We start from the raw sequence: 27,733 nt of genomic DNA on the forward strand, positions 1-27,733 counted from the left end.
GGAATGATCTGTAACCCACTTGGACCAACTTTGTTCTATTGACACATCTTGAAAAGGGTTCAAATCATAATAAAACACTCAGGAAATAAGAGAGTTTTGGCAGCCATTAACTAGTCCACTTACTGTAACAAGTTCAACCAAAGGCCAGCCCTTCCTCCAATTTGGCAATGCTATTAAATTGTCTCCAGCCCAATCAATGTACCACAGATTAGTGCTGTACGTTTGCCATCTGGTTCAAAATTGTTCCTCATTAGCCAGAATATGAATCTGTGGTAAGGGAGGCAACAGACCCCCGAACAGCCTTTCCTCTTGTCCAACTTCGTCTTGCTTACTGTAGATGTTTATGTGACTTGTTGCAGCTAAAGGAAAAGTAGTAGTTCATAGTTCTTCAGTTCCCATCTTGCATGTCTACAAAATTTGGCTTGAAAGTCTCTCACGGTTAGTATGAGTCTTTGTCTAGAGTCTAGACATTCAGGTTTTGGGTGAGAGGCCCGGCGTCCTGAATTTTCTCAGCCCCTTTGCCTGTCTATTTCCCGCTGTGCAGTCTCTCAGCAAGTCCGGCATGTTCCTCTTTACATTTAAGCAGTTTTTCTTTGAAGAGCATAGAAGGAGTTTGAGTTCAGAATGTATCAATGGTTGATGGCCCATATACTCAATTAGGTTCGACCCCCAATGCTACCAATAACATCACAGTGGGAATGATGTTGCGACAAATGGCCACTACTGGCGTCACTGTAGCCGTGGCCAGTACTGTGACATGTCCCCTTCGCCTGGAACTTGGACTGGAACTGAAACACCAGGGGAAATCAGACCTGAAACAATTAGTATAATTAGTATGGGTATCACACAAAAAATAAGTATACTTTTTTTATCAAGAGTCAAGACACAAGGTGCTTGCACAGACACTGTACTTACAGTACATGTTTGCTTGTTTTTAATTGAATATCTGTACTGTAAGTCAAGTAAGAATGATGTGCTGTTAATGTACCTGTTGATGCGGAGGAGGTCATTGATTGGCTGTTGATGTGTGGCTGCATATGGGGTGGAGTGTATGTGTCATAACTCCTCCCATTTATTGTTGGGCTGGTAGGCAGCATGCAGGAATAAGAGCTTTGACTTGATGCCTGAAAATGTAAATGAATATATGTCAGTGACTCCTTACTCTGGTGCTCTGGTTCGCCACAGGGCTAGTAGGTAGCATTCGCGATAAGAGGTCTGACATTATTTACGTGTTGATTAACAATCAATTAATTATCAATTGGTAAACGTGCCTGTTAATAGCCTAAACTAAACTCTACAAACATTTATACAAAGAAAAAACATTATGGATGAAAGATATACCAGGCTATAGAGCGTCGCAGTCCCGCCCCCTTTCAGAACGACAAGTGGCCCAGGAAATGATTCTCCATTCATTTTCTCCATAGGCTTTTCAAATAGTATTTATATAAAGACGGTTACGCCGCGGACAAAACCAACTCGGATCGTGACAAATCATGACAACAAACACAATATTTTGTGCCGATCAAATAATTTGAAAGAAGAAAATAAAGGCAGGATACAACACTATTTGTTTTGTTTTTCTTCTTAACTAATTATTTGATCGGCCCAAAATTATTGTCACGATTTGTCACGTTCCGAGTTGGCTTTGTCCCGCGGCGTAACTGTCTTTATATAAATACTTTTTGAAAAGCCTATGGAGAAAATTAATGGAGAATCATTTCCTGGGCCACTCGTCGTTCTGAAAGGGGGGCGGGACTGCGACGCTCTATAGTGCTGTAGGCTTACTATTAACGAGATCCAGACATTTTGTATGGAATTGATTTAATTAACATCTCAGTCATATACTGTACAAAGGATAATAGTATAGATTACGGAAATCCAGAATTACGGTATATTTCATTTTCAGCTCTACTTGGTGTTTCAAAATCGAATCGACAGATCGCTATTAAAGTTGTTATTGACTGTCTGGAAGGGAAGCGTGCTAGTACTGTATGTGTATTGTGTAGGCAGGGCATTCAGACTTAATTCAGACTTACTTGCATAGGCAGGCTAGTTGCCATACTAAAGCTGGGTATGCTGTAGTTGTTGGACAGAACTGATTCTGTCCTCCCCAACATGGACCCCGATGAGAAGGAAACTGACAGAGACAGAGAAGGGACAAACATGACATAAGATGTCACTTTTCTCAGACCTATCCCTGACATGACATTTTGTCTTCTTTTGATACTTTGCACGTAATTGATCATAATAAAATCAGATTTATGCTTCTGTGACTATAAGTGATGAGTGACAATGTGTTGAGCGTCATTTGAAAAACAAAACGTTATTTTCAATGAAGAATTTGTTGTGGTGCATTGGAAATATAGGCTACATGCTGTATATTGCGCTATAGTTGACAGTACCTGGTGTTGCAGGCTGTGGTAGAGGTTGGTACACATTTGTATTGAAGCTACTACTAATGGGAATGTGGTTCGAGGTGTTGGATGCCTGGCGTCGTTGATTTCTCAACTTCTCCTCTCTCCTCCACTTTGCACGCCTGTTGGAAAACCACACCTATACACAACAAAACCCTGTGTTAATGTATTGAACTCCCAGACCTTTCCGGTCCATTTGTACGCAAGTCTGGCATTTCCATACTAATGCACAAAATGTGCCAACGCTAATGAAATTGGCCCTGGCACATTTTGTCTGTTTTCCAGTCTACAATTGTACAATTTCTAACGGCTACAATTTGATTATAAACTGAACAGCTTCAGTTTCAATATGTGTCAACATTCCATCCAGTTAATTAACGCCCATTATGTGTGCCCGTACTTATCCATATGAACAAAATGACAGAATCTGGAAGATAGAGTTGATCGATTGCACATTGATAGCAATAGAATAAACCTACCTGTATTCGTGCCTCTGGCAGATCTATTTTGGCAGCAAGTCGTTCTCTGGCAAAGACATCTGGATAATGAGTTCTTTCAAATTCTGAAACAAAAACACATTATTGTTACTTTGATATCGTGTAACTGATGCAGAAATAACCCAGTGTTATAATTTATCTTAATTATGAACTCATGGCTATAGTCCGAATAGTCACTGTCACATTATATTTATGTGGCGCTATCTTAGGCTGCAGGCAAGGCAGAGTTTATTTGTATTGCTGATTTCAACCACGCAATTGAAAGTGCCTTCACAAAACATTAAGAATAGAGAATCATTATAAATTACATCTATGGAGAGTTAAGAATAATAAATACATATAGCTGAAATAAGACAGAAATTAGAGATTAAAATGTAACAAAAGAAGTGAACCCGAAATATCTCTAAAAATGCAATGGCAAAACGGAACATTCTTTAGTTTTGATTGATGCAGTTTTATCTGCGTTACAGTATATGTGAATATAACACATTCAAATCACAATATTATAATTGCTTCTAACTCCAAATGTATCATGACAAATGTTCACCTTTCTCTAGCGCCTCTATCTGGTCCTGTGTGAAAGAAGTTCTGTTTCGCTGGAGTTTTCTCTTGAGCTGAAGTCTCATCTGAGTCTCTTCTGTATCTTCCCCATTAGAGCTCACTGAATTGGTGTTCTCAACTCCCCCCGTCTGAGGACAATCTAGAGAGAGAGAGAGAGAGAGATGTGATTAACAAGAGTTTAAGCTAAGAAATTATTAGCATATAGGGCTTGCTTAAAGGACCCTCATCTTAAGCTTCACCACACAGCCCCACTCTTCTGTTCATTCTCTTCAATATGAATCCAGTTTAAATCAAGTGTTTGCAGAGCCTTTGAAGACAAGTCCTCTTGAATGAAGAGGAGAGCTGCTTTGCCCTGCGTAGCGGAAAGACGAGTCACTTCTCAAGGAACAAACGCATGGAGTGCTGCTTGTGTGTGAAAAGGTGTCCCTCTATCTAGTGCTCTTCAGTTTGGAGTTATTGAAAGACTTCTGAGACACTAAAGAAGGCATAATAGTCGATTTAATCAAAGTTAATTCGAGGGCGACTTCCCCTGCTGAAGGCCATAACCACGATGACAACCATGATTCATGCTTAATCAGTGTCGTAGTGCTATACGCCCAATAGGACACGCTCGTGAACACATGCACGCGCGTTTGCGTACACGCGTGCACACAACGTGCACAGACACACGCTATAAAACATGGAGACGTGTTACTATATAGCCTATACTTAGAAACGGGGTTTACAATGCTTAACCGTATCCAAAAAAGGAAATTATAGAGTCAAAATTATTTTTGCCCAAAAAATATTTTAGGCACTCCACTCCCCACCCCCTTCCTGCACTTGTTAATTGTATGATGACATTGCACGGTCAAAGTTTAACAGCCTCATGGAGCTGCCTTATAGGGGTGAGTCAAGATACTCTCAGGACTTTTCAGTGCAGCGTGTCCTCCCAAATGCACACATGCCTCACCCTGTGATACACCTGCAGGCCTGTTCCCTGTGCCTCTCTCCCACCTGCTGTCAAACAGCATGAGCTTCACTGTATCCTCAATGTTCATTAGTCAGGATTTTTTTTGCAACATACCTTGATTCCCTATAATACTCTCTTCAGACTTGAAAAAAAATATATATGTATAAGTAAGATATCGTTTGGTTTCCAGGCTAAGCAGCACCCTCCTTCCCAGCAGTCCAGACAGACAGTGCGTGGCCTGGTTGGTGGTTCGATTCCCGGCCGGGTCATAATACCAAAGACTGTAAAAATGGGACGCAAATATGCCTCCATGCTTGACACTCGGCATCAATGGGTTGGATTGGGGGGTCAAATCAACTAATGATTCACCGCTCCAAAGAGATGAGTCAAATGCGGAGAACAGATTTCACTGCGGTAACGTGTGCGACTAACTGTACGACTTTGTGACTTTGTCACAGTCCATGCAGTGACAGTGCCAGAGATGGTCCACCTCCATGACTCCAATAGGACATTATAGGAGCCCAAAAGCTTTTATTTTTTTATAATCCCCACCTGGCGGAGGCAACCAAACTCAGCACTGCAGTGACCATGTAACGTGACGTGACCAATCCCCTCCTATTAGGCCCCGGCCATTTGTACCACAAACAAGATTTTCTGTTTTCTTCAAAACCCACTTTTTGCTGCTGCTACTACTACTAAAACTATATATCTCTCGAGTCATGTGATCAACGTCTTTGGAAGGTTTCTGATACAAAAAAGGATCTGCTCTTTTTTAGTCACCCCACCCATATGAAGGCATATGATACGGGTGCATTTTAATCTTGCAATGCATTTATCCAATTTAAGGCTTTTTACTTTTCTGCAAGAGTGCCTTAATTGGTCTCATCCTTTTTTGCATCAATTCACCCAGTTGTATACCGAAGAGCACCTTGTTGTAGATTTGTACTCTGGCGAAACAGATGTGCTCCTTCCTCTCTTCTCTCTCTTTTTTTTTTATTGTTTCTGACATTACATTTTTTTTTAATGTTTTGGGGGTACATTTCCAAATGTCATTACAGCAATGCGTTGATTTGGACTTTTGAATATACTTTAGATATTTGTTCATGTATGCACTTTTGAATGCTTAAAGGAGCATTCAGTGATTTGGGTCCACCCCGGTAAGAAGATGTGCACATGCACTACAGTGGGGCAACAGGCCAACAGCTCCCCCGCTCGATCCTGATTGGATGAAGGCTGGGCCACCTAGCCATAAACGACCCCCAGGGGGTTAACTGGGGACAGGGTTGGAACTTTATATGGTCAGCACACTCTATAGTAGGGAGGATTATCACAACGAAACAAAAAAAAAAGAGGTGATATTTGAATTAAGTGAAATCACTGAATAATACCTTTAAGTATTCTTAAAAGAAAGTATACTCTTTTAACTCAAGTATACATTTGACTGAGCAAACATTCACTTGTGGTCACTCGTCATTTCCGACCAGGAGTAGCCTACATCTTTACTTTGACTCAAGTAGTGGGGTTGAATACTTGGTCCACCATTGCATGGTGACCACTCTACTAAGACCTGGAAATATGAACACTCAGTGAAGCTCCTTTCCTGCAGTTCCATGTTATTCCCACACCATCGTGGTCTCAACTCTAGATGCCCTGGAATAACCCAGCTCTTTGTGCATGGTAACCACTCTACTAAGACCTGAAAATATGAACACTCAGTGAAGCTATCCTTTCCTGCAGTTCCATGTTATTCCCACACCATCGTGGTCTCAACTCTAGATGCCCTGGAATAACCCAGCTCTTTGTGCATGGTAACCACTCTACTAAGACCTGAAAATATGAACACTCAGTGAAGCTCCTTTCCTGCAGTTCCATGTTATTCCCACACCATCGTGGTCTCAACTCTAGATGCCCCGGAATAACCCAGCTCTTCGTGCCATACAAAGAGTTCAACAAAGGGTTATGGGGGTACGTGTGCATTGGTCCCGAATGTCTGCTTGAATTCAGACTCAATTGATCCACTCAACTGAGAGAATCCACATCAATTGATTCACAACATTCACAATTGATTGCACAATGTGCAAACTGTCAAAGTAGTAAGCTTTTTTTTTTAAATAAGACCCCTCTCTCTGGCATAACGCTAAGAAATATACACTGTACATTGAAGTGATGGGATCTCCTGTATAGGACACATTTATTCATGTGTTCCTCTCCCGTCATGAGAAATATATGAACCTCCACATAAGCCTATACTCATAGTGGATGTTACAGCTTGTAAATTAATATAAGCCATAACAGTATGGCTATGTTACATGTGGTATTATATTAATATTATCCATGCTTGAGAATATGACCGGTGTCTTGGTATCAGTGTTGTTTTCGTCATACTAATACTACGACGAAAAACGTTCGTCGGCTGCCTTTTTTCACTGGCGAAAATGTAATTAAAAACTAAATGAAAACTAAGCTATGATGACTAAATTAAGGCTAAATATACTGACAATTTCGTCAACAAATAAAAACTAGTGGACAAGAGATCCAGTATAAGTCATTATTATTAGCAATTACACATTGCTGAAAATAGCAGATCTGCAATCTCACAACGCGTCGCAGCGTAGCGAAGTGTAAAAACAGTCATTACGACGGCATCAAGGCCCGCCAAAAAATACATTTTAGTCGACTAAATCAACTGCAGATTTAGTCGACTGAAATCTTACGATATTTAGTCGACTGAAACTATAGACTAAAACGTTTTAGTCATATTTTGGTCACCTGGAATGTGACTATAAAATATGACTAAAAACGTTTTATTCCAAAGACTATATGGCTAAAACTAAAATAGAAATTCGCTCCCAAAAACAACAGTGCTTGGCAAAAACAAACCATGGACTGTATAATATTCAAAACCTTTTTATGAGAATTGCATGGCAGTTTAGAATGTATAGGTAATCTATCTTAAGAATCATTTTGGATGCGAGGCTGACTGGAGCTCTCTCAATAGAGTGTACATCATCTGTGGTGCTAGCCTAATTATTCATTATCCCCAGTAGATCAACAGTGACTGTGGAAAACAGAATGAAGGCATTGCTTAGTGTCACACTCAGTCAGGCGGAAACGGAGACAAATGGGACGAGACCGCACATGGTTGCTGCTGCAATAGGCAGCCTTTTCACACACCCACACGAGCAAGCGTGCGCACACACACACACACACACACGCGCACAAACGCACACACAAACGTGCACGTGGACACACACATGCACACACACGCACACACACACACGCACACACACAAACTCCCAGAGCCAAATATATGGCACAGCAAAGTCTTTTTTTTCCTGGGAGAAACACAGTCAAATGATTCATTTTCGTTTGTATACTGTTGGAAGAGTGGTAGTGTAGAAGAGAGGTATACTGTAGTATAGTGTAGGCTACACAGTGAAATTGAGAGTTAATATTGTAACTGGTATTAGTGATTGTAATTGTGGTACTATTATTAGTGATAGTGGTAGTATAGTCTGACGGAAATTTACCTGACTCGCGTTTTTTAAATTCCCATAGAATTCACCTTTAGCTAAGCCCCGCCCTCTCCCACTTAGACACTCCCACTTGGACACTTTCCAGCCCGGGCTCATTCATTCCAATGTTAAATATCGTGGATTTTACACATTGGTTAATTTTTTTAAATCTCTTCCAACTCCGTCAACAAGGCCTGCCGTATGCACTGGAAAAATATGTGCGTGACATTTCTTCTTGTTTAAAACAATGTTTTATCATACAGGAAAACTATTGGTGGAGAGGTTTGCGTAAACCATGTTGTGCTTAGCTGTGATTGCGCCATAGCAGTTTGGGGAGGGGCTTAGCTATAGGTCAATTGTTTAGTATAATGTCAAATAAGATCTGTGTTCGAAACATAAAGAAATGTGCACGGCGCTTTGACTCATAAGGATATGAAGCATCATCTGACAAAATCGCTAATGCTACTTCCACCGAATTAGTAGCCTACAATTCTCTTCAGAAACAGACTCGAATATGAGTGACTGACTATCGCTAAACGTTAGAAAGCCACCTCCAGGTCAGTGTCGTGATCTTCATTATGGAGACGGCCATATATGGTGGCGTGACATGTCACGAGATGTGATGTCACGAGGCGTGACCATATATGGAGGCGTGACCATAATATCTCTGTGACTGACGGGCAACTAGTTGTAGTGATTGTTATAAATGGTAAATGGTGCATTTATATAGCGCCTTTATCCAAGGCGCTTTACATAGATTGTGCATTACGTTCACCCATCCATCCACACACACATTCATACACCGATTGCGGCATGAAGCCATGCAAGGCACCAACCTGCACATCGGGAGCAATTTGGGGTTCAGTGTCTTTGCCCATAAGACACTTCGACATGTAGACAGGAGGAGGAGGAGCCGGGATTCGAACCGCCGAGCGGTGGATCATTGGACGCCCAGCTCTACCTCCTGAGCCACAGTCGCCCTGTCGTAATAGTGATAGTCGTATGTATAGGTTCTTACCAGCATTGGGTAGTGTCGTCCCGGGGTACCACCCCGACCGGCCTCCCCAGTTGGTCTGTCCATTGAGCATCCTGAGCTTGTCAAACATCCCGTCAGCCCCCACCGTCCCCATCTGCGGTTTGTCAGTGACCAGGTTCCTCAACACGCGGTTTATCGATGACACCTATAGGAACAAGAGACAATGAATGCAACCATATACCATCCATTTAGTTTGTTATTGGGTGATATAAAACTACAATACAGGTCTTTTTTTTAAAGGAATAGTGATACGCTAAGTTTAGCGGTAGAGAATGTTAATGCGGTATAATTAGGACGTCTGCAGTTATGGTTGGAGGTGGTCTACCTACATTTCTATAGAGCGTCGCAGCCCCCCCGCCCCCTTTCATGACGACGCCAGGCCAAGGAAATCATTCCCAATGCATTTGCCTCATAGTCTTTTCAAAAAGTATTTATTTAAAGACCTTATAAGCGTCGTATACAAAGCCAACTCGAGTTGTAACAAATCATGACAACAATCGCAATATTTTGGACCAAACAAATAATTACAAAGAAGAAAAACAACAAAAAAAAGTGTTGTAACCTGCCTCTTCTTTCTAATTATTTGTTTGGCCCAAAACATTGTGTTCATTGTCATGATTTGTCACAACTCGAGTTGGCTTTGTCCGCGGCGTAAACGTCTTTAAATAAAAACTTTTTGAAAAGTATATGAGGGGGGGGGGGGGGGGGGGGGGACTGCGACCCTCTATTGAGAATAGTTGATCCTTGTATATAAGGATCATTGCTACAACTACTGGTTGTAAATGATGGGGCGCACTGGACTGGACAAGACGTGCCGCCATCTTTATTGTATAGTTCAGACATGATTTGTGGCTATTATTACTAGAGAAACTCACACTAGGTATATTATCATTGGTGCAGGCTCCCTCCGCCAGGAGCCTGTCTCTGATCTCCCAGGCGAAAATGGACGGACACTCCCTCTTGTACTGGGCGATCTTCCCCACCACCTCGGGCGTCGCCACCCTGGGCTTGCTCCCTCCGATCGCCCGCGGGCGGATGGAGCCCGTCTCGTAGTAGCGGCCCAGGATCTTGCTCACGCAGCCGTTCGAGACCTGTGACATAAAGACACAAGGAGACAAATCACACACATTATTCAAGACTGGTTGCTTGGTCGAATGGTGTTAAGGTTAGGGAGGGTGTTTAGGTGCTTACGTTTTCTCTCTCCGGCAGCTGAACAACGCTAGTGTCAGCTGGACTCTACAAAACAAGAAATAGGGTATACGGTAGAGCAATATGCAAAAAATGTAAGACATGTAAAACGTTATAATGCCAACAATAGCAATTTGTTCAGTTTTAAGTCACGATCGGGCCTTGCCTGTAGTAGGCGCGAGGAAGGTAGATCAAATAGAGTATTACATGTATAAAGTACATTATTAACCTCAACCTGCCTCTATACAGCAATATGGCAAGCCAAGGTATTATGTCAGTAATACTGTAAGCGGAAACTACAAAATACACGGTATAATTTGATTTGTTAGAAACATACATAATATATGTCATTGTAAACGACAAAGGGAAAAACAAAACAGGGTCAGCATCATAAATACGAAGCGGTATAGGTTTCATGCAACAGTAATGTAATGATTTGAAAGTTATTAAAGTCAGCCCCGTTATTCACCACCGTGCAAGTTACTCAGCCAGGGCATTTCGGCAGGTTTAAGCACACACACACACACACACACACACACACACACACACACACACACACAATGTACTGTACTGTATAATGTACAGTATACTGATAACATACCTGTAATATTCGTGATATGTCACAGGGCCGAGCCCCACTGTGGGCAAGCTCCACTATCTTCTGCCTGGTAGAATCAGGCAGAGGTCTGCCGTTCACAAACACACCTCCCAGCTGGTTAACTCCACTATGACCTACACGCACGCGCACACACACACACACACACACACACACACACACACACACACACACACACACACACACACACACACACACACACACACACACACACACACACACACACACACACACACACAAAGGTTTAGGGATCACTCGTCATCAGCACTTGCATTTATTTTGAATAGCTGTTCTTTTTGTATGTGTTTTTGCATTGTTTTTGCAATGATTTCAGTTCGAGCATTATAGGGAGATATCACATGGCGGAGGACATAGGCAATGACGACATAATTAGGTCGGGAATGACTGCAGCAAGCATGAGAGGAGGCGGAGGAGGAGGAGAGCGAAGAGAACAGTAGAAAAGTATAGAAACACCAAATCCACAGCAAGCGAACCACAGAAAGCCATTTCCAGATCTATATCCACAAGGCAATTACTGCACCACACACACACACTGATCTGTTATGTTATAATGATGTGTTTACTATATTACACAATACACAACCATCTCAATCTGTCTGGCCTTTTGTATATGGAATGCAGATCAACATGGAATGAATTATGTATACTGGCCATATAAGGAGCATGTCTTGAGTGTACACAGGGTTAGATGAGGTCAGATCAACATTATGGAATGACAGAACAGGTCAGCTCCATGCAGTATATATGGAGATCTAAGGGTGGTAGCGGGGGGACATTCTCTTGAGTGTACAGGGCTTGATGAGGGCCAGGCCTTAATTTCCGGGCCTGTTGAGAACTCTAGCTTTCACTAATAACTTTGGGGCGGGCCTGTCTAGAATTAGAAATTAGAAATTGACAGGTATAAGTGAAAAGGGAAACGTCGAAGAGGAAGGATGGATGTGGAAGGTCAGAACAGGTTCTGACATAGATCCATATATGGAGATCTAAGGGTTTGAGGTTTGAGGTCAGGTCAGATGTAGAGTTGCTGGCACGAGACAAAATGAATAGTGTGGGAATTAAACATGGCAAGACATACTGTAGGTTATGTGATTAATGACAGTTAACAGTTGTGGCCAGTTAACGACACCTTCTCTGCTCCCTGGTGGACGAAAGTCCCAGCGCTTGACTGCTGACCCGGATAGAGTGATATGCACGTCCGTTTTTGACGTCCATTTTAGATGCTAAATATTTGCGTCAATGCTATAGCGAGCTAAAATGAGGCCATCCTTTCTCTAGAAAACGCCAAAGTTCCAATCAGGCCGTACGTTGGCCCAGTCGATGCCAAACTGCACACACACACACTCCCTGGATGCCAACGACGAACCTCTGCACCAATTCCATAACAACCTGTTATAGCGCCACCACGAGCCAGATTTTTGCAAAGCACATTTCTTTATATTACTCGCACACATTTGATCCATACGTCACGCAAATGGGTATACACCATCTCGAGATGTGGACCTACCATACCATACCATACCATACCATACCATACCATCTTTATTTCTATAGCACATTTAAATAACAACAAGTTGTACCAAAGTGCTTTACAATAAAATAATAAAAATCACAACTTCTCCATATTCCATTCCATCCCCATTGGCTAAATGGTCTTCCAAAGTTTGCAAAATGGGTAAATATTTAACAAAATGCCTCAAGTCATGAACGCAGAGTGCAATTTTAGGGAAATCTTTCATGCACATTCCCACTATGCCGAGGAAGAAATGCCTCATCATGGTGGCACTATAACTGGCCCATTCGTGTTTGTACCGGCTATAACTGCACCGATCTGTGTAAATCATACACAGCGTCCGATTGCGGTGAAACTGTGCATGCATAATTCCCACTAGGCCGAGGAAGAAATGCCACTTGACATTTTTCCCAAAAAAAACCACTCCTATCCTGGTGGAGACCTGTGCCGCCCCCGAGGGACACTTTCTCTAGTTTGACAGTGTGTTTTATCTTCTTAAGATGTATTGATGAGTAATGTAATTATATAACGTATTACAGTTTTTCTCAATCGCTTTGGCTTTACACTTTGGCAATGGCAATGGTCCATGCGTGCAAATTATAATAGGTACAAGCATTCCTTTGTCCCTCTGTCAATCACACTCCTTAACAGAGTCCTTGCAGAGGGCAGACAGGGTAGGGGTCGAATCATGTTATGAGGTGATGATGTTCTTCTCCTCTTTGCACTAGGTATGTGTGTGGTATTTAAATGTTGTACGAGTCACTGTGTACCTTTAGTGTCTTGTATTGTGTATTGTAGTGTATTGTATCTGTATGCTGCAGGGCGGGTCCTTGGGGTCCAAGACAAATCTCTCCTTCGGGAGACAAAGATAAAGAAACCTTTACCTATAATCTTGACCTATACACACGAACATGAACATCTGGGCATGTCATGATTGGCTTGTTTTATCGGCAATATGTTTTGAAAAGTGGTGAACAAAAGAAGAAGACCAAATTATAGACCCCGGAAGACCCCCGGTCAATAGGCTTTAAGTTAGCATCCTCTAGTCTAAACTGTAAAGTGCATAACTGTTATATTATGCTGCAAGTTTGCAAAATTGCACTCAAAAACCAGTGTTGTATTTGGCAGCGAATTTTGATTTTAGTTTTAGTCAAAGTCTAGCTCTTGAATAGTTTTCATTTAGTTTCAGTCACAATTATCATGAGATTTTAGTCGACTAAATCTACAGTTGATTTAGTCAACTAAAATGTATTTTGGCGGGCCTTGATGCCGTCGTAATGACTGTTTTTACACTTGCTGAAAATAGCCAATCTACAAGCCCACAACACTTGTCCCTTCCTAACATTTTAGTCTGCTTTTTATTTGTTGACGAAATCGTCAGTATATTTAGTCTTAGTTTTAGTCATCGTAGCTTAGTTTTCATGTAGTTTCCATTTAGTTTTCGTCAGTGGAAAAAGGTAGCCGGCGAACATTTTCCGTCTTAGTTTTAGTCGACGTAAACAACACTGCACCCTATAGGAGGCAGAGGCGTCTATCAATGGGTTGGTCTGTTTGTCTCTCTCTTTGTGGGCGCTAATCTTGCAACCCCATGAGCAAACTGAAACTTTTCACATGATATCAACCTTTTGAAGTGTTTTATTCTTTTTTGTATTGTTAACCTTTTAAATCCTTTTTTTAATTAAAAATGTTTTATAGGCTACTTTAATATTGAACATTTTCCAACTTAATTTAGCACAGGAAGTCAATAAAGGTGGTTTAGGTGCTGTACGTGATATTTCCTTGTTAAAATAAGCGTTAAATAGCTCTATAGTCTGATGGTAGCCTAATCATTTACTATAGATTTCCGCAGAATACCAATTTCATTCAACTCATCCATCCTGAGCTATTATTATACAAGATACAAAAACTGCAGCAGACAAAGTTTGAACTGAAACACTATAACACTGATATTGAACAAACACTGAGTCTATAGCAATGACTGCAATAGAGCTTAATCTTTTAACCAAATAAAGTATCACTCACACCCCCTTAAACCCCTCAATCAACAGACTGGTGTGTCCGAGTGCCTGTTCATTAGTATAATGTGCCGGGATAGAACAGGAACCGATCCAGTCTTTTATCTATTTCTATTAATGCGTGAAATCGCTGCATGCATGCATATGTGTGTGTGTGTGTGTGTGTGTGTATGTGTGTGTGTGTGTGTGTGTGTGTGTGTGTGTGTGTGTGTGTGTGTGTGTGTGTGTGTGTGTGTGTGTGTGTGTGTGTGTGTGTGTGTGTGTGTGTGTGTGTGTGTATGCGCGTGCGTATCTTGAGAACCATCCATACGACTGACTTCAAACTCGGCATTCGTGTCCCAAAGGAGTCGGTTTGGATATAGGCAGTTGTCCAGAACCACCAATGTAAAGCAAACATTAACCACTACAAACCAAGTAATAATAAGCGTGAACCACAAACCCCTTTGAAGGGTATATTCTGTATAGGCATGTACAGGCAAATCTAAAAAACAAACTATCTAATTCAACAATACAGCAACTTTTGAATATAAAACAAACTGTGTGTGGATGCCACTGTGGATCAGTGCGTGTCTAGAGGCCAATTCAGCAAACACTACACGTTGTTTATACAGAGGCCTCTGAGTGTGCTCACTCACGTCCTTGCTTTATTTCCTTTAATCCCTGCTTATCTCCTTTCCTCTATACTGCTTTTGAATTCTGGACCTCTACACCGTTGTCATGGCCTAGTGTATACGCTACAGCACTGCACAATAAAGTCCATAATGTGTTCGTTTAACTCAGAAGGAACCAAATGAACTCGGTAAAGGGTTCCATTTGTTCTCGTTCCACTCTTCTCCGTCAGATTTAAGGGATATTTCACTTAAAGTAAAAAGAAAACGTTTTTTTTTTTTTCTTCCAGTATTTTGATATTTGATATTAATTTTAGCTGCCCTGCCTCCTTCCTAACAAACCCATTGTAACTTCAAACTCCATTTTAACCTAGATTCATCGAAAACACCCAACCTTTTTTTTCTGGTGACTGATACTGCCTAATACCCTAATACGTTGCATTTATTTAAAAAAGGGGGAAAATAAACAGCAGCAGCAGCCTGAGAAATAAATACAACATATATTAAATTTGGAGGGCAGTATCGGATACCAGGAAAAAGTACAGGTGTTTTCGATTAATCTAACGGTTTAAATGGAGGTTGGGTTAGTTACAATGGGTTTGTATATAGAAGGGGCAGCTAAAATGAATGTCAAATATCTAAACACTGAATCGAGCAACTTAAAAATTGTCAGTGGTGTTCACAAAACCTGAAATGATAAAATTACCAAGGTTTTTTACAGTGGACAGCACATCTATCCCTTCGCACGACTTTGTCGCACGACTTTGTCGCACGACTTTGTCGCACGACTTTGTCGCTGCGAAGGTGTCACACTTCGAAAATAGCCGACCTACAAGCTCACAACGTGACGTGGATGTGAGCTTGTATACACATTTCTGCTATTTTAGGTGCGCGGTACCATAAATTAGACTTCAGTCTCGGTCTATATGAAGATATACCTCACCTGCTGTCCACAAGAAGACTAAACAATATCTCAATTATGCAAATTACTGTCTGGATAAAAATGCATAAACATTAGCATATGTTTACGTTGAGACACCTGGAGACTGTCATTTAGTCAACAGTTATTAGTTCTTGTAGCACATGGCAGGAACAAATGTTACATCCACGATGTACATCATTCATTCTGAACGTGGTCATATAATTACAAATATCACTGCATGTACATTATAAGCAGAATTCGAAACAGAAAAGCTAAAGCAACGTCTCTGAATGATCTTTTAATTAAAATGCAGTTAAAATGATGACACTTAATTCACTAATTATTATTATTATTCATAATAATAATAATAATAAAATAATAATAGCAATAATAATTTATTTCTGTCCAGAGATGTATAATATTGTACATTTTAGTCAAAATGTCATATTTCCTTCCATGTGCAGGTCTTATTTATTTATTTATTTATTTATGTATTTATTTATGTATACATGTATGTATTTATTTATTTATTTATTTATTTATTTATTTATTTATTTATTTATTTATTTATTTATTTATTTATTTATTTATGTTTTTTTTAGTTTTTTTTAACACAGCATCCAGAGGTGGTGGTTTTACCTACAGGCTAAAGCCCTGTGCTGTGATGTTGTTGCAGAGATTAAAGCAGGGATTAATATTAAATCAATTGTCCATTGTCTGCTAATGGCCCAGGGGGGGGAGAAGCATATTGCACATTCATAAACCTCTCAACGTGGTCTTGATAAATCACACAACCACCTGCCAGCCACAAACACCCCATCATCACATCACGAGACAGATGCCACACACATGCAGCAAATGTCCTCATTGTTGACTCTGAGAGTCATTGTGGTGGCAGACCCATATATGAGAGTCCAATTCAACCAATTTGGTTCAATTTGATACACCTTATGCTTATTCGCACCGCGTTGTGAGCTTGTAGTATAGTTCAACTACGACTTAAACATTTGTTGTCTAATTGCAATGTCTAATTTCTTCATGAAATTATGAAGAAAAATCATTGAATTTGTTTTTAATTCATGAGAATTTTTGGGAATATATATATATATATTTGTTGAAATAATAATAATTAAAAACAAAATGTAGGAAACAAACAATACAGGGATCTATAAAAATGTGTCATACGACCTACAAATGGGTCCCGACCCACTGTTTGGGAAACAGTGGGTTATAGGGTCCATTTGGTTCCGTTTACACACTCGCAAGGCTATATAGCGCTAACACTGAGGATTATGCTGTGCATCGCATCACTGAGACAGTCATGTTCAACATCACAGCTATTGGATTATTTGAAGTGCAGACGCTCTTTTGTTTTATCTAGCTAACAAAGGTCAAACGAATAACGAATGTAACTTCTGTTTGAAGAGTTTTCCCAAGGGTTATTGTTTGCCCTTTGTCTATGAAATCATGTTTTCTCTCTCTCTCTCTTTTGGATGGATCCTTTTCCCTGGATAAATTCCACCCTGTCATTTCCCAGTCTGAGATCATGTTCAGCTTCTGTTTTAGGGTTGAGTATTTCCCCTTCTATAAATCTTAATCACACTGCCATTTCCCAGAGGTATATAAGTCCAGGCTTCTCCTCTATTGACAGAGAATTAATAGACAGACATATGGAGTCAATTTGGCTTGGTCCCTCAGTGTTCTCACAGGGGAGTTGATATACACACACACATGCACGCATACACACACGCGCGCGCATACACACACGTACGCACGATCGCACACGCACACACACACACACACACACGCACACACACACACACACACACACACACACATTCAAAGGCCTTTGGGAGCGGCTCAGAGCAAGACACAGCAACCTTCAATTTAAATTACCATCAAGTTCATTCACACCAGAACTAACAGCAATTAACTTTCAATTCTGGGAGTGGGTTTTTCCTTCAGCCTTCAAACATCTCATCCTATATTTTATATATGATCTGTAGAATCACCACCACAGGTTTATCCCATTCTGACCGGGAACCCGTTTTGGTGTTAGCATCATGTTATGCTTTAGCTATTGAAAAATAGCAGATCTACAAGCTCATAGCGCGCCACCGAGTGGCGCGCTACGAGCTTGTAGGTCTGCTATTTTTGAAAAATCGAAGAACGACTGACATTTTTAGAAATCTGATCTCAGGACAGATTGGGTCAATCAGACCAGTGTGTGTCCAGCGGAAACCTCGTATGAATCTGATCTCAGGTCAGAATGGGTTATACTTTCCAGGCAGCCATGCCTGAGATGAGAGCTCACAGCCTGGTGAACATGGACAAGAGCAGACATAGTCTGTGTTTTGAGGTGGTTCTAAAACTTCCATGATGTTCAACATGGCGGGGTTAGGCAGACTCACTATAGTAGATACCGTCGAACCTTGGGCCATCGTACTATTATTGAATTAACGACAGTTATCTGGAGGAATGGGATATATTAGTGTTATAGTGTTAGTTTCAGGGAAACCCCAGACTCCCCCCAAACAATTGTGTGAAATATTATTTTAGGGTTTATACTGAACGGAACATGCACCTTCAAAAAGATCCAAGTCCAAGAACCCATTTCAACAACCAGGTTATAATTACCATGTCAAATGAATTATTATTTCTGACCGGCGCACCAAAGACATAAGGAGGAGGAAATGTCATCTCACAGATGCATAGTATATCGGTCAAGCACATACTGTTGTACACAATTAGTACTGTTTGATAGTACTGGATTTGGAGGATTTGTCAACACTTAGACCTATTCATATATCTTTAGAGAGTGAAAGAGAACTGAACAGACACAGGCAGACAAAAACACAGAGATTAAAAATGATTTGAATAGTGGTCTGCAGTATTTAGCTTATTTTCTTTTAAGCAAAGGAGTTAGTTGCATCTTCATCTGACAGGTTTGACATATTTAAAGAAATATCCACTTCTTGAATCAACAGACTGTATAAAGTGAATTGCAAGCCAGCCAAGGTGACAATATGAGCTCAGGCCATCAAATCATCTCTGTAAGCAAACACATCATCACTGTCAACCCCCAAAATTAAAACAACAAAAACAACAAGTCAAATCTCTATAGGAATTATGGAGGAAGAAAGAACATCCGTTCCCTCATTAAGACCGTCTGACCGTCAGTTCTGTTGCCTATAGTTTGTTACCGTACGTGTTTTTAATAGAAAGAAGTCTACTGGAGTTTTTGTTTTTGTCTATCCTTTTAGATATGTATGACTGTACTCATTTTTTGCATTTCTGTCCAATAAAATATTCCATCAATCAATCAATCAATCAATCAATCAATCAATCAATCAATCAAATCAATCCATCAATGGTTGCCTTTTTTTTAAGGGTAGTCAAAATAACAAGCTCCATGCAAACTCACATTTCATGCAAGGAAAAATTATAATAATAAAGTAGCCTATAACTTAAAAAGGGTTTTCACACAACAGTATAACAGTAATGTACATCCAAGCTATAGGGCGGGAGAAGATGGAAGAAGCAGTGCATTGTGGGAAAGAGAGAGACCGTATTCATTCTTACTCCATCGCTTGACCAAAATGAAGAACTGATGTATATAGTTAACAACGAGATGCAATGCGACCTGTTGTTAGCTTGTAGATCAGTTCTTTCAGGCAAGCAACACCAGATATAGAGAGAGAGACAGATATATTGCATTAGAGAAAGAGGAAGAAGTGTCTCACACACCTTCATTACAGACGGCATACACCTCTTGTCCCGCAGTAAGAAAAATGAAATCATTTATTTTTCACTGTCATTCTGAACCAGCATCTAGATAAGTATACAGTAGTTGTTGTACATTTTGTTTTGTTTTACAGCAGTAATGCAATATATGCCTTTTTAAAGGACACAACATCATTCTCTGTTGAGAAGATGCATTATTCAGAAAGTGTCTCTCTGACAGATATGTTTTTTTTCCCCTTTCTATAAAGCTAAATTATTGCCACAGTGACATCTTCTGTAAAATACATGAATTCAGTCACTTACAGTATAGACTCAAATTTGGGCTGAAGTTTGTACAATAATAATAATTATAATACCGTCATAATAATTATAACAATTGAACTCAGTTTCTTTAAACAGATATGCCTGAAACACATACCATGCAAAGGTGGAGATGTGGTGAATGAGTGTTAAGGCTGAGTATTTTAGGGTTGTAGGTGCCTTGCCCAAGGGCACCTAAACAGTGTCAATGAGGTGAACTAACGACTCTATACACTACGCTGAGCTTTTATTTAGTTTTAGTTTTTTTTTTAAACAGATATTGTATTATCCTATAGGCAGACAGTCAACTATAAAAAGAGCAGATTGGGTGAACTGACTGCACTACAGACGAGACGCCCATCTGCTATTATTCATTATATCGACTCAGGTGGAAAACATTTACAACCGCCCACCTGTCTCTGTCATCATCCGTATACACCTCGCTGTCCTTCTTTTGTATGTCATGTTTCGCTGGTTCATATTTTTCCAGCGACATGCTATTTTAGAGCAAGTGTGATGGAGAAAATGATCCGTCTTAATTACGCGTTTCATAACGGTATCATCAGTATCATTTTTGCTGTCCTTCCAAACACATACCTCGGCTATTTAGCCCTGTCTCTGCATCTCTGAGATGTTTAGCTCGTGATGATGGACTGTCTGGCTGACTGTCTGGTTTCACAGTTTTTGCGTACAATGTGAAAATATTTCCTCAAAGTGTATGAGCGTTAATTGTAAAGTGTTGTAAATACTTTTTTCCACCGCTAAATTGGCTAATAGCCTACATACATTTAGATAGATAGATAGATATTCTCTTTGAATACAATTGGAATATATGTAGAATGGAATGATGGTAATATATCAAATAGTTACTAGTACCAATAATATTATAGATTTGTGACTTACTGTTTTGCATCATGGAGGCCACACCAGTCTCCCAGCTGGACCGGCTACTGTAATCTGTTTTAACAGAGAAATTAAAAGATGTGTTAGTATACATTATATAGAATAGAGACAAACAGACACCATTCTGAGATGAAGAAGACATACAGCCATGTCTACTGTAGCTCCTCATAAGGTTTTGATAATACTTGTATAAACCTATCACTGGAAGACAAACTTAAAATGTTTTGAAGGCGGCATGTAGAATCATATTTCTAACGGACGGGGGGAGAGGAACTTTCTGCCAGCATTTAGCAGTTTGCAAAGTGTGACTGAAAGCCATGCATAACTTTATGGATATATTAGCATAAATCAGCATATGAACCAATCACAGGATAGCAACTTGGCATTGTACCACCAAGTCTGACAATGCATTTGTCTTTTCTATGCCGAGCTTTAACTCATAACGCTTGTTTTGTTTCCGGGATCTTCACAGAAAAATCCCTTGGTTTACAGAACTTTTATTTAACCCATGTAGGCCTGACGTCGGGGCGGGGGAAAAAAAGCATATTCAAAGATGTGTGCCGCACTTTCAAAAATAGCAGACCTATACAAGCCCGTAGCGCGCCATGAGCTTGTAGATCTGCTATTTTTCAATAGCTAAAGTATAACAAAATGCTTAGTTAAATCACCAAAAGGGGTTCCCGCCCAAAGAGCTGAAATCTTAGACTGACTTAAGTTATCTGTACGCTCATAACGATTACAGTTGACTGTTTCATTAAGGTGAAAGGCGATGAATGCATTTATTATAAAACTAAGTTCACACATAAACGGTGGGGTTAGGGGGGGCGGGGGGAAGAAGCCTCATAAAATAATAATAATAATAATCCAGTTGGATGCGACCCCAAAGTTCAGATGACTGTCGGAGAGAGAAGAAGAGCAACTTCTGCAGAGAGGAATGAATGAGACTCCTGTGTTTGGACAATGTCAATGTGCTTCTCCGACAGCGTGCAAGCTTGTTTCTCAACTTTTGCCCATGCAGATTTCGACACTTAGTGGGAGGAGACAGAAAGAGTCTAACCCGACTGAAGCTCTCTGTCGGTAATCTCTCCCTGCCACACGCTGTCTGCCACGCTTGGCTGGCCAGGGAAAAGAAAGGCAGAGGACAGACTGAGAGAGGGGAAAGCGAAAGAGATGGAGGCGGGGCTCTGTATAAGTTTGGGGCAGTTAAGTGTGTGGCGTAGAGTAGAGAGGGGGGGGGGAAATGGAGGACATGGGGGGGGAAAGAGAGAAAGAGTGTTGTGACAAAAGTGTGTGCGTGTGTGTGTGTGTGTGTGTGTGTGTGTGTGTGTGTGTGTGTGTGTGTGTGTGTGTGTGTGAGCGAGCGTGCGTGCGTGTTTGGGGATGGGGTGCACAGAAATGACAACAATGGCGTCTGTAGTGCTGTCTAGTGCAACCCCGCTGAGCCGCACAGCAAGGCCCAACATCCCTCTACAACCCCTTAACAGTATAGCGCGGTGACAGTAGTTACACAGTTAACTCAACCATTACCGCTCCACGACATTGCAACCGGCCCATTGATTTATACGGCTCTTATAGAAATCGAACACCGCATTCGTAATTTTTGTTTTCCTAAAACAAAAACGTATAGTCTTGTTATTCATTCTCTTTACACAGTACCACACAGTCCACAACAACACTTCTCCCATAACGTTTTTTTTTTTTAATCTACCATGCTCATTCGAGCATTAGAATGACTCCATGACAAGAGAATGCACTCACATGTTGCAACAAGTCAACAATGCCTTGGTCCTCCTGTGTGTCATGAGAATGTTATATGGTAACACCATAGCAAATATGACAAGACGAGTGATCATGGTTGCTGTCTAAATTAGCCTAAAGCCTACATTTTTACTTTCTTTAGTTTATACTTCATAGCCTTTCGTTGTCAGCTTGGAAATCTGTCATTTTCAGTGAGCAATATGCGCAAGTATAGATTAGGCTTATCGTAGAAAAGCTGAGTATTGAAAGAAGCTGAGGTCTTGGACCTGGTTTTGGAAGGGAATGGCCGCTTGGGTGGGCACTAGGGTCAGTGACAATCCTGTGTCATGCCAGCGCCTCGATGGAGGGCAATCGACGGCAAATGACCCCAGATCAGCAGTGCAGACCACACTATATAGGCCGGCCCGGTATACTGCAGGGAGTGAGAGGAGGTGGAGCCGCATTTGACTGGGATGAACGTACATACGTGGGCATGCTTCCCAATTACAGATCTATATCGAGAACTGCTTTGAGGTGTTGAAGCATTCTCAGTTGCTATACTGGAGAAGCATCCTCCTCAATTGGGTTTGGTTTATCAGGAGATGGTCTCCACTTGAGGGCAATGTGACGTGCTACTGTATATACCCGAAAGATTGAATGACTCAGCTAGCTGGCTGTAGAACTTTAGCCTCAAAATCTCAAACATTTGCGCTCCTTCACAGCTCATGGTATCCATTTTGGGGCACGCACACACACACACACACACACACACACACACACACACACACACACACACACGCACACACAGCGCTTTTGTGTCCATGGTCCCATTTTTGTTTGTGATGGTTCATTTACAGCGGAAATGTGAGCAAAGTCAGACAATAGAGTTGATGTCAACCCTATAGCAGCTATAGGCAACTCATGCTAAGAAAAACTTATATTTATACTTTGTTGTTCGACAGGAAATGACACATTTTCAACTGAAAAGTGTCTTCTTTTCAGTTGAAATAATGTTTCGTTAAATAACATTTGTCGAAAGGGGTGTGCAACAAAGTGTAAATTCTTCTATACTTCTACCCTCCTCCCCACATTTTTGGTTTCTATACTCTCGTCTTCAGACACAGATATGAGGGACAAAAAAAATAAATAAAGAGTTGTCAAATATTATGGACACCACTGTGATATGTTTCTACTCTGCATACTGACAGTTTGAAAGCAGAATGCAGAATTCATTACTATAGCCTATAATGCCTATCGACAGTTTTAGCCAAAAGACAAATTCAGCAACAGGTTTTGTTGCTGATTTATTCTTCTTTTTTTTTTTTACCGGAAAAACGTCATAAAGCTATTTAAAGGGGCTTTTCCCTTTAATTATACTTCAGTGATTCAATAGCAGGATATTACCACATAACACATACACTATGGCCATGATCCTGTGCCCGCAACAACGCTTTTCTTTCAATGAAAAGCGAGAGAATGAGCGAAAGAGACAAAGAACGAGAGAGGGGGTGGGACAGAGAGTGAGATAGAGAAACAGAGTAAGAGGGACTGAGCGCGAGAGAGAGAGAGAGAGAGAGAGGGAGAGAGAGGGACATTTCTCTTGATAAATACCCCAGTGGTAATTGTGTGTCTGTCTAACTGTGGTGTCATTGCCTCGTTAGTTTCGGCTCGTTAAAAAACAAAAACACAAAAACACAGCGGGGAGCCCAATTTGACCAATACAGCTGACATAAAGGAGTTCTGCTGAAAACACTGATGGCAATATAAAAGAGTTCCATTCAGGGTCCATTCAGAACATTGATATGAAGATAAAAGAGTTCTAGAGGGAAGGGGACAAAAAAAAATGCTCCGGCTAAAAAGAGAGGCCGCTTGCAGGAAAATAGAAAGAAAAAAGAGTCTCTATATTATGCCGCCTGGACTTTCTTAGATTTTCCCCTGTTTAACTATATAGCCAGCATGCAGGCAGGCTCCTGAAGGCTGAGCACTATATACGCGTATGTAAGGGTCAGAGAGTTTAGTAATAAGTTGTGGTAAAAGAGATGTCTGATTTCAATGTCAAGTTGGAATTCACCATCATCACCATCATCACTATAGGACAGGTGTTTACAATTTCAGTGTTACGGTGATCATTATAGCACCTGTATACAATCTAAATATCTCAAGCTTCCGACCAACTTTTTTAATCGGCAACTTTTCTTTCAATATTCTGAAAATGTATACCGTGTATTTAGCCTCAGCAAAGTGACCTAATTTCACTCGTATGCGTATATGCTGCTACAAGATACAGTAATAAGGCATTTTAACAAATTAAATCACTACTACAGTTTAATGTCCTGCAGTTAAAATACTATATTGTGTTCTGCGTATAAAGCACCACGGAATTGCCTCGTTGTTGAAATGTGTTCTACGACTAAAATGGCCTTACCTTATAGGCCTATATATTTTCAGCAAACACTTCCAACTGCAGAACAACATACACGTTCAATTGAAACTCTAATTTCACTCACTGCAAATTCAGCATAACTAATAAATGCAGCATTTTTAAAGGACAATTCAGTTTGTGAGGCTATATATACAACACATACCAGCTTCCAAGGACTGCACAGCTTTAGACGGTTCTTGGAATTATTGAGCCAACATGGTGACAGTATAGAGACATACATTTTAGTGGCATAATAACTGAGTAAATAAATGATTCTTATTCCACTCATGCTGGTTACACCATTATTGTATTATTATTATTGTTGTTGTTAAAAAATAAAAAGCATGCAACAGAGATGCCAAATACATAAGACTACATCATTTTGCTTATGTCAAATTCTTGTTTCCTAACTTCCCTAATGTAATGCAACATAATAGCCTATCAAGGGTTTGGAAATTAAAAAAATATATATAGTTACAAAATAATAAAAATAAACAAGGTGGAATTTTAGCCTATATCGTATACATAAGACGACTTTTCTTTTGCATGGTAGAAACATTTACCTACTTGTTCTCAGTGTTTGTTTGTTCCATTTTATTATAGCAGTTTTTTTTAATCTAATCGACCTTCATCACACTTAGCTCTGCATTGCAAGGTGTCAAATGTCGTCATGACAGTTCACTGAGATTATTTTTGCGTGGCTTGTTTATTCTATTGCAAAATATCACCTGAAATATTATAGATATATACAAAGTTATAGCCTATACACTGTTTTAAAATACTCCAACAGAGTATAACAATTAAGTATATTAATTGATGGCAAATCCTGATTAATCATGTGGGTTATACTGACCCAGATTTAATTAAAATGTAATGCAATATAGTTTAGCAGAAATATCGTTTTATATTGTGTGTATTATGTCACATTCAATTGTTCTCGTTATAGCCAATCAGGAAGCAACACTTTAAATAGCCAATAATATGGCCTATATTGTTATTTATTTTACAGTGACGCGCAATTATACATTATATGTATAGGCTACATTTAACATTTTTGAAAGATTGCACATGTTTAAGTCTACTTAATATGCCTGCATCTCAAAATTAGGTTTAAATTATATGGGACGTGTTTATCACTGTGCATAAGATTCGAGGCTAAATCAGTCAATCTAAAAAATAAATAACCCCTATTAGATGTTCTCTAAACAAATTAATTCGTTAGGTGCCGAGTGCAAAATTGCATTTTGACCACCGGACATTAATTAAAGATGTTAGGTAGGCCACAATCATTAAAGAAAACGAGCAAAGGAGAAAAGGTTGTCTGCATGTGTTATAGTCCTATTAAAGTCTGCATTTTAAAGAAGACTTATAGGCCTATCCTAAAAGCATATTCCCTCATTGCTGCAAGCCTGTTGGAAATTATGCAATTGTCCAAAAGGTTCCTTAATCCTTACATGCCTGCTATAATAATAAGCAAATTAAGTTGGGCCGCGTATATAGTAAAAAAAAATCAGAATAAATCACCAAATGCAGAAGCTTATACAATGATGAATGATCGACTGATATAAGGTGCAGTTGACACAAACAACCTAAAAATAATACTAAAGTAGCCTTATAAGCATTGTGCCACTGTAGGCTACATGAAAATGAAACCATATTTATGTCGGCCTATATATAAAGGCTATACTGCAGGACAAATGAATGAATTAACAGCAATGAAAGAGTGTGCATTTCTATGGACATGATTTTTTTTTACAACTTGCATGATCAAATCATTCAAACTTAAAAACTTCAAAGTTGTCCTACCGCATGCAGGGATTAACGTGGTTGCCATGAGAACGCAGTGATGATTCTGATTCAAAACGACAACTACCCGAAAGTCAAAAACAACACAAATGTTCCCAACATTCTTCTCCCGCTCTTTTCTCTTCTGACGTGCTTTTTCTTTCTCGGCTTTCTTGTCCTCACTGGCTTTCGAACTTTAAAAAAATAATAAAATAAATACAATAATAATAATAATAATAAAAAATAAATAAATGACGTAGTCTTCCAAAAAAGAAAAAAAAAGAAGAAAGAATGCAACGCTTCACCTCTCAGCAGCCATTTACTGCTGTCCTTATAATTCCTTTAAAAAAAGTCGCTTTAAATCAAACGCACAAAAACAATGAATTTAACCCGAAATTAACAGAAAATGTTTCAAACGGTCACCACCACCACCACCAGCTGGATTGAATTAATTAATTAGTCCCAGCATCATCTCCAATGAAACTATAGCATAAAACCCTCCTATAGTTCCTCTATACCTGCGCGAGATGACACGACGAGACCGTGCGTGCGCGTCCCAGCCCGGCCGGCGCGCACAGGCGGAATTAATTAACGTGCAAGGTGCGTCTCGAGCGTCTTCCTTTGATCTGACCGACCATCCTCACTACTGTGCAGGGTTAGTGTTACTAATGGAGGGGGAGAGAGAGAGAGAGAGAGAGAGAGAGCGAGAGAGGGAGAGAGAGAGAGAGAGAGAGAGAGGGGGGGGGGCTCTGGGAGAGAGAGCGGGGGACACATAGAGAAATGGGGAGACCTATATAATCTAACATTAATTTAGGATTTTTAGGCCTATATGCTTCGCGTCGTTATTCGCTTATTATGGATCCGTTATCATTTTAGGCAAGCGAGATTAAGCGACGCTGTTGTTGTACGAATCAGGCTGATTATATGTTGTTTGTTCACCTCTTTCATCGCTCGGTCTCTCACTCACTTCTTACCTTTCTGAGGCAT

The 27,733-nt window shown here is 40.2% G+C and overlaps 1 protein-coding gene across 1 annotated transcript; it reads right to left on the bottom strand.

Annotated features, from left to right (window-relative positions):
* Positions 1-729: 729 nt before the first annotated feature.
* Positions 730-27,733, bottom strand: LOC308313892 (paired box protein Pax-6-like; the record flags this gene model as incomplete). The annotated part of the gene is made up of 14 exons (XM_080761219.1): positions 730-812; positions 989-1,124; positions 2,037-2,137; positions 2,403-2,553; positions 2,894-2,976; positions 3,459-3,611; positions 8,958-9,120; positions 9,851-10,066; positions 10,765-10,895; positions 19,603-19,626; positions 20,803-20,856; positions 21,860-21,986; positions 22,827-22,972; positions 27,721-27,733. 14 exons carry the CDS (start codon positions 27,731-27,733, stop codon positions 730-732), a joined length of 1,581 nt encoding a protein of 526 aa, XP_080617345.1.

Source organism: Protomyctophum bolini (assembly GCF_963924005.1).
Source record: "Protomyctophum bolini genome assembly, chromosome: 4".
Taxonomy (NCBI): Eukaryota; Metazoa; Chordata; class Actinopteri; order Myctophiformes; family Myctophidae; genus Protomyctophum; species Protomyctophum bolini.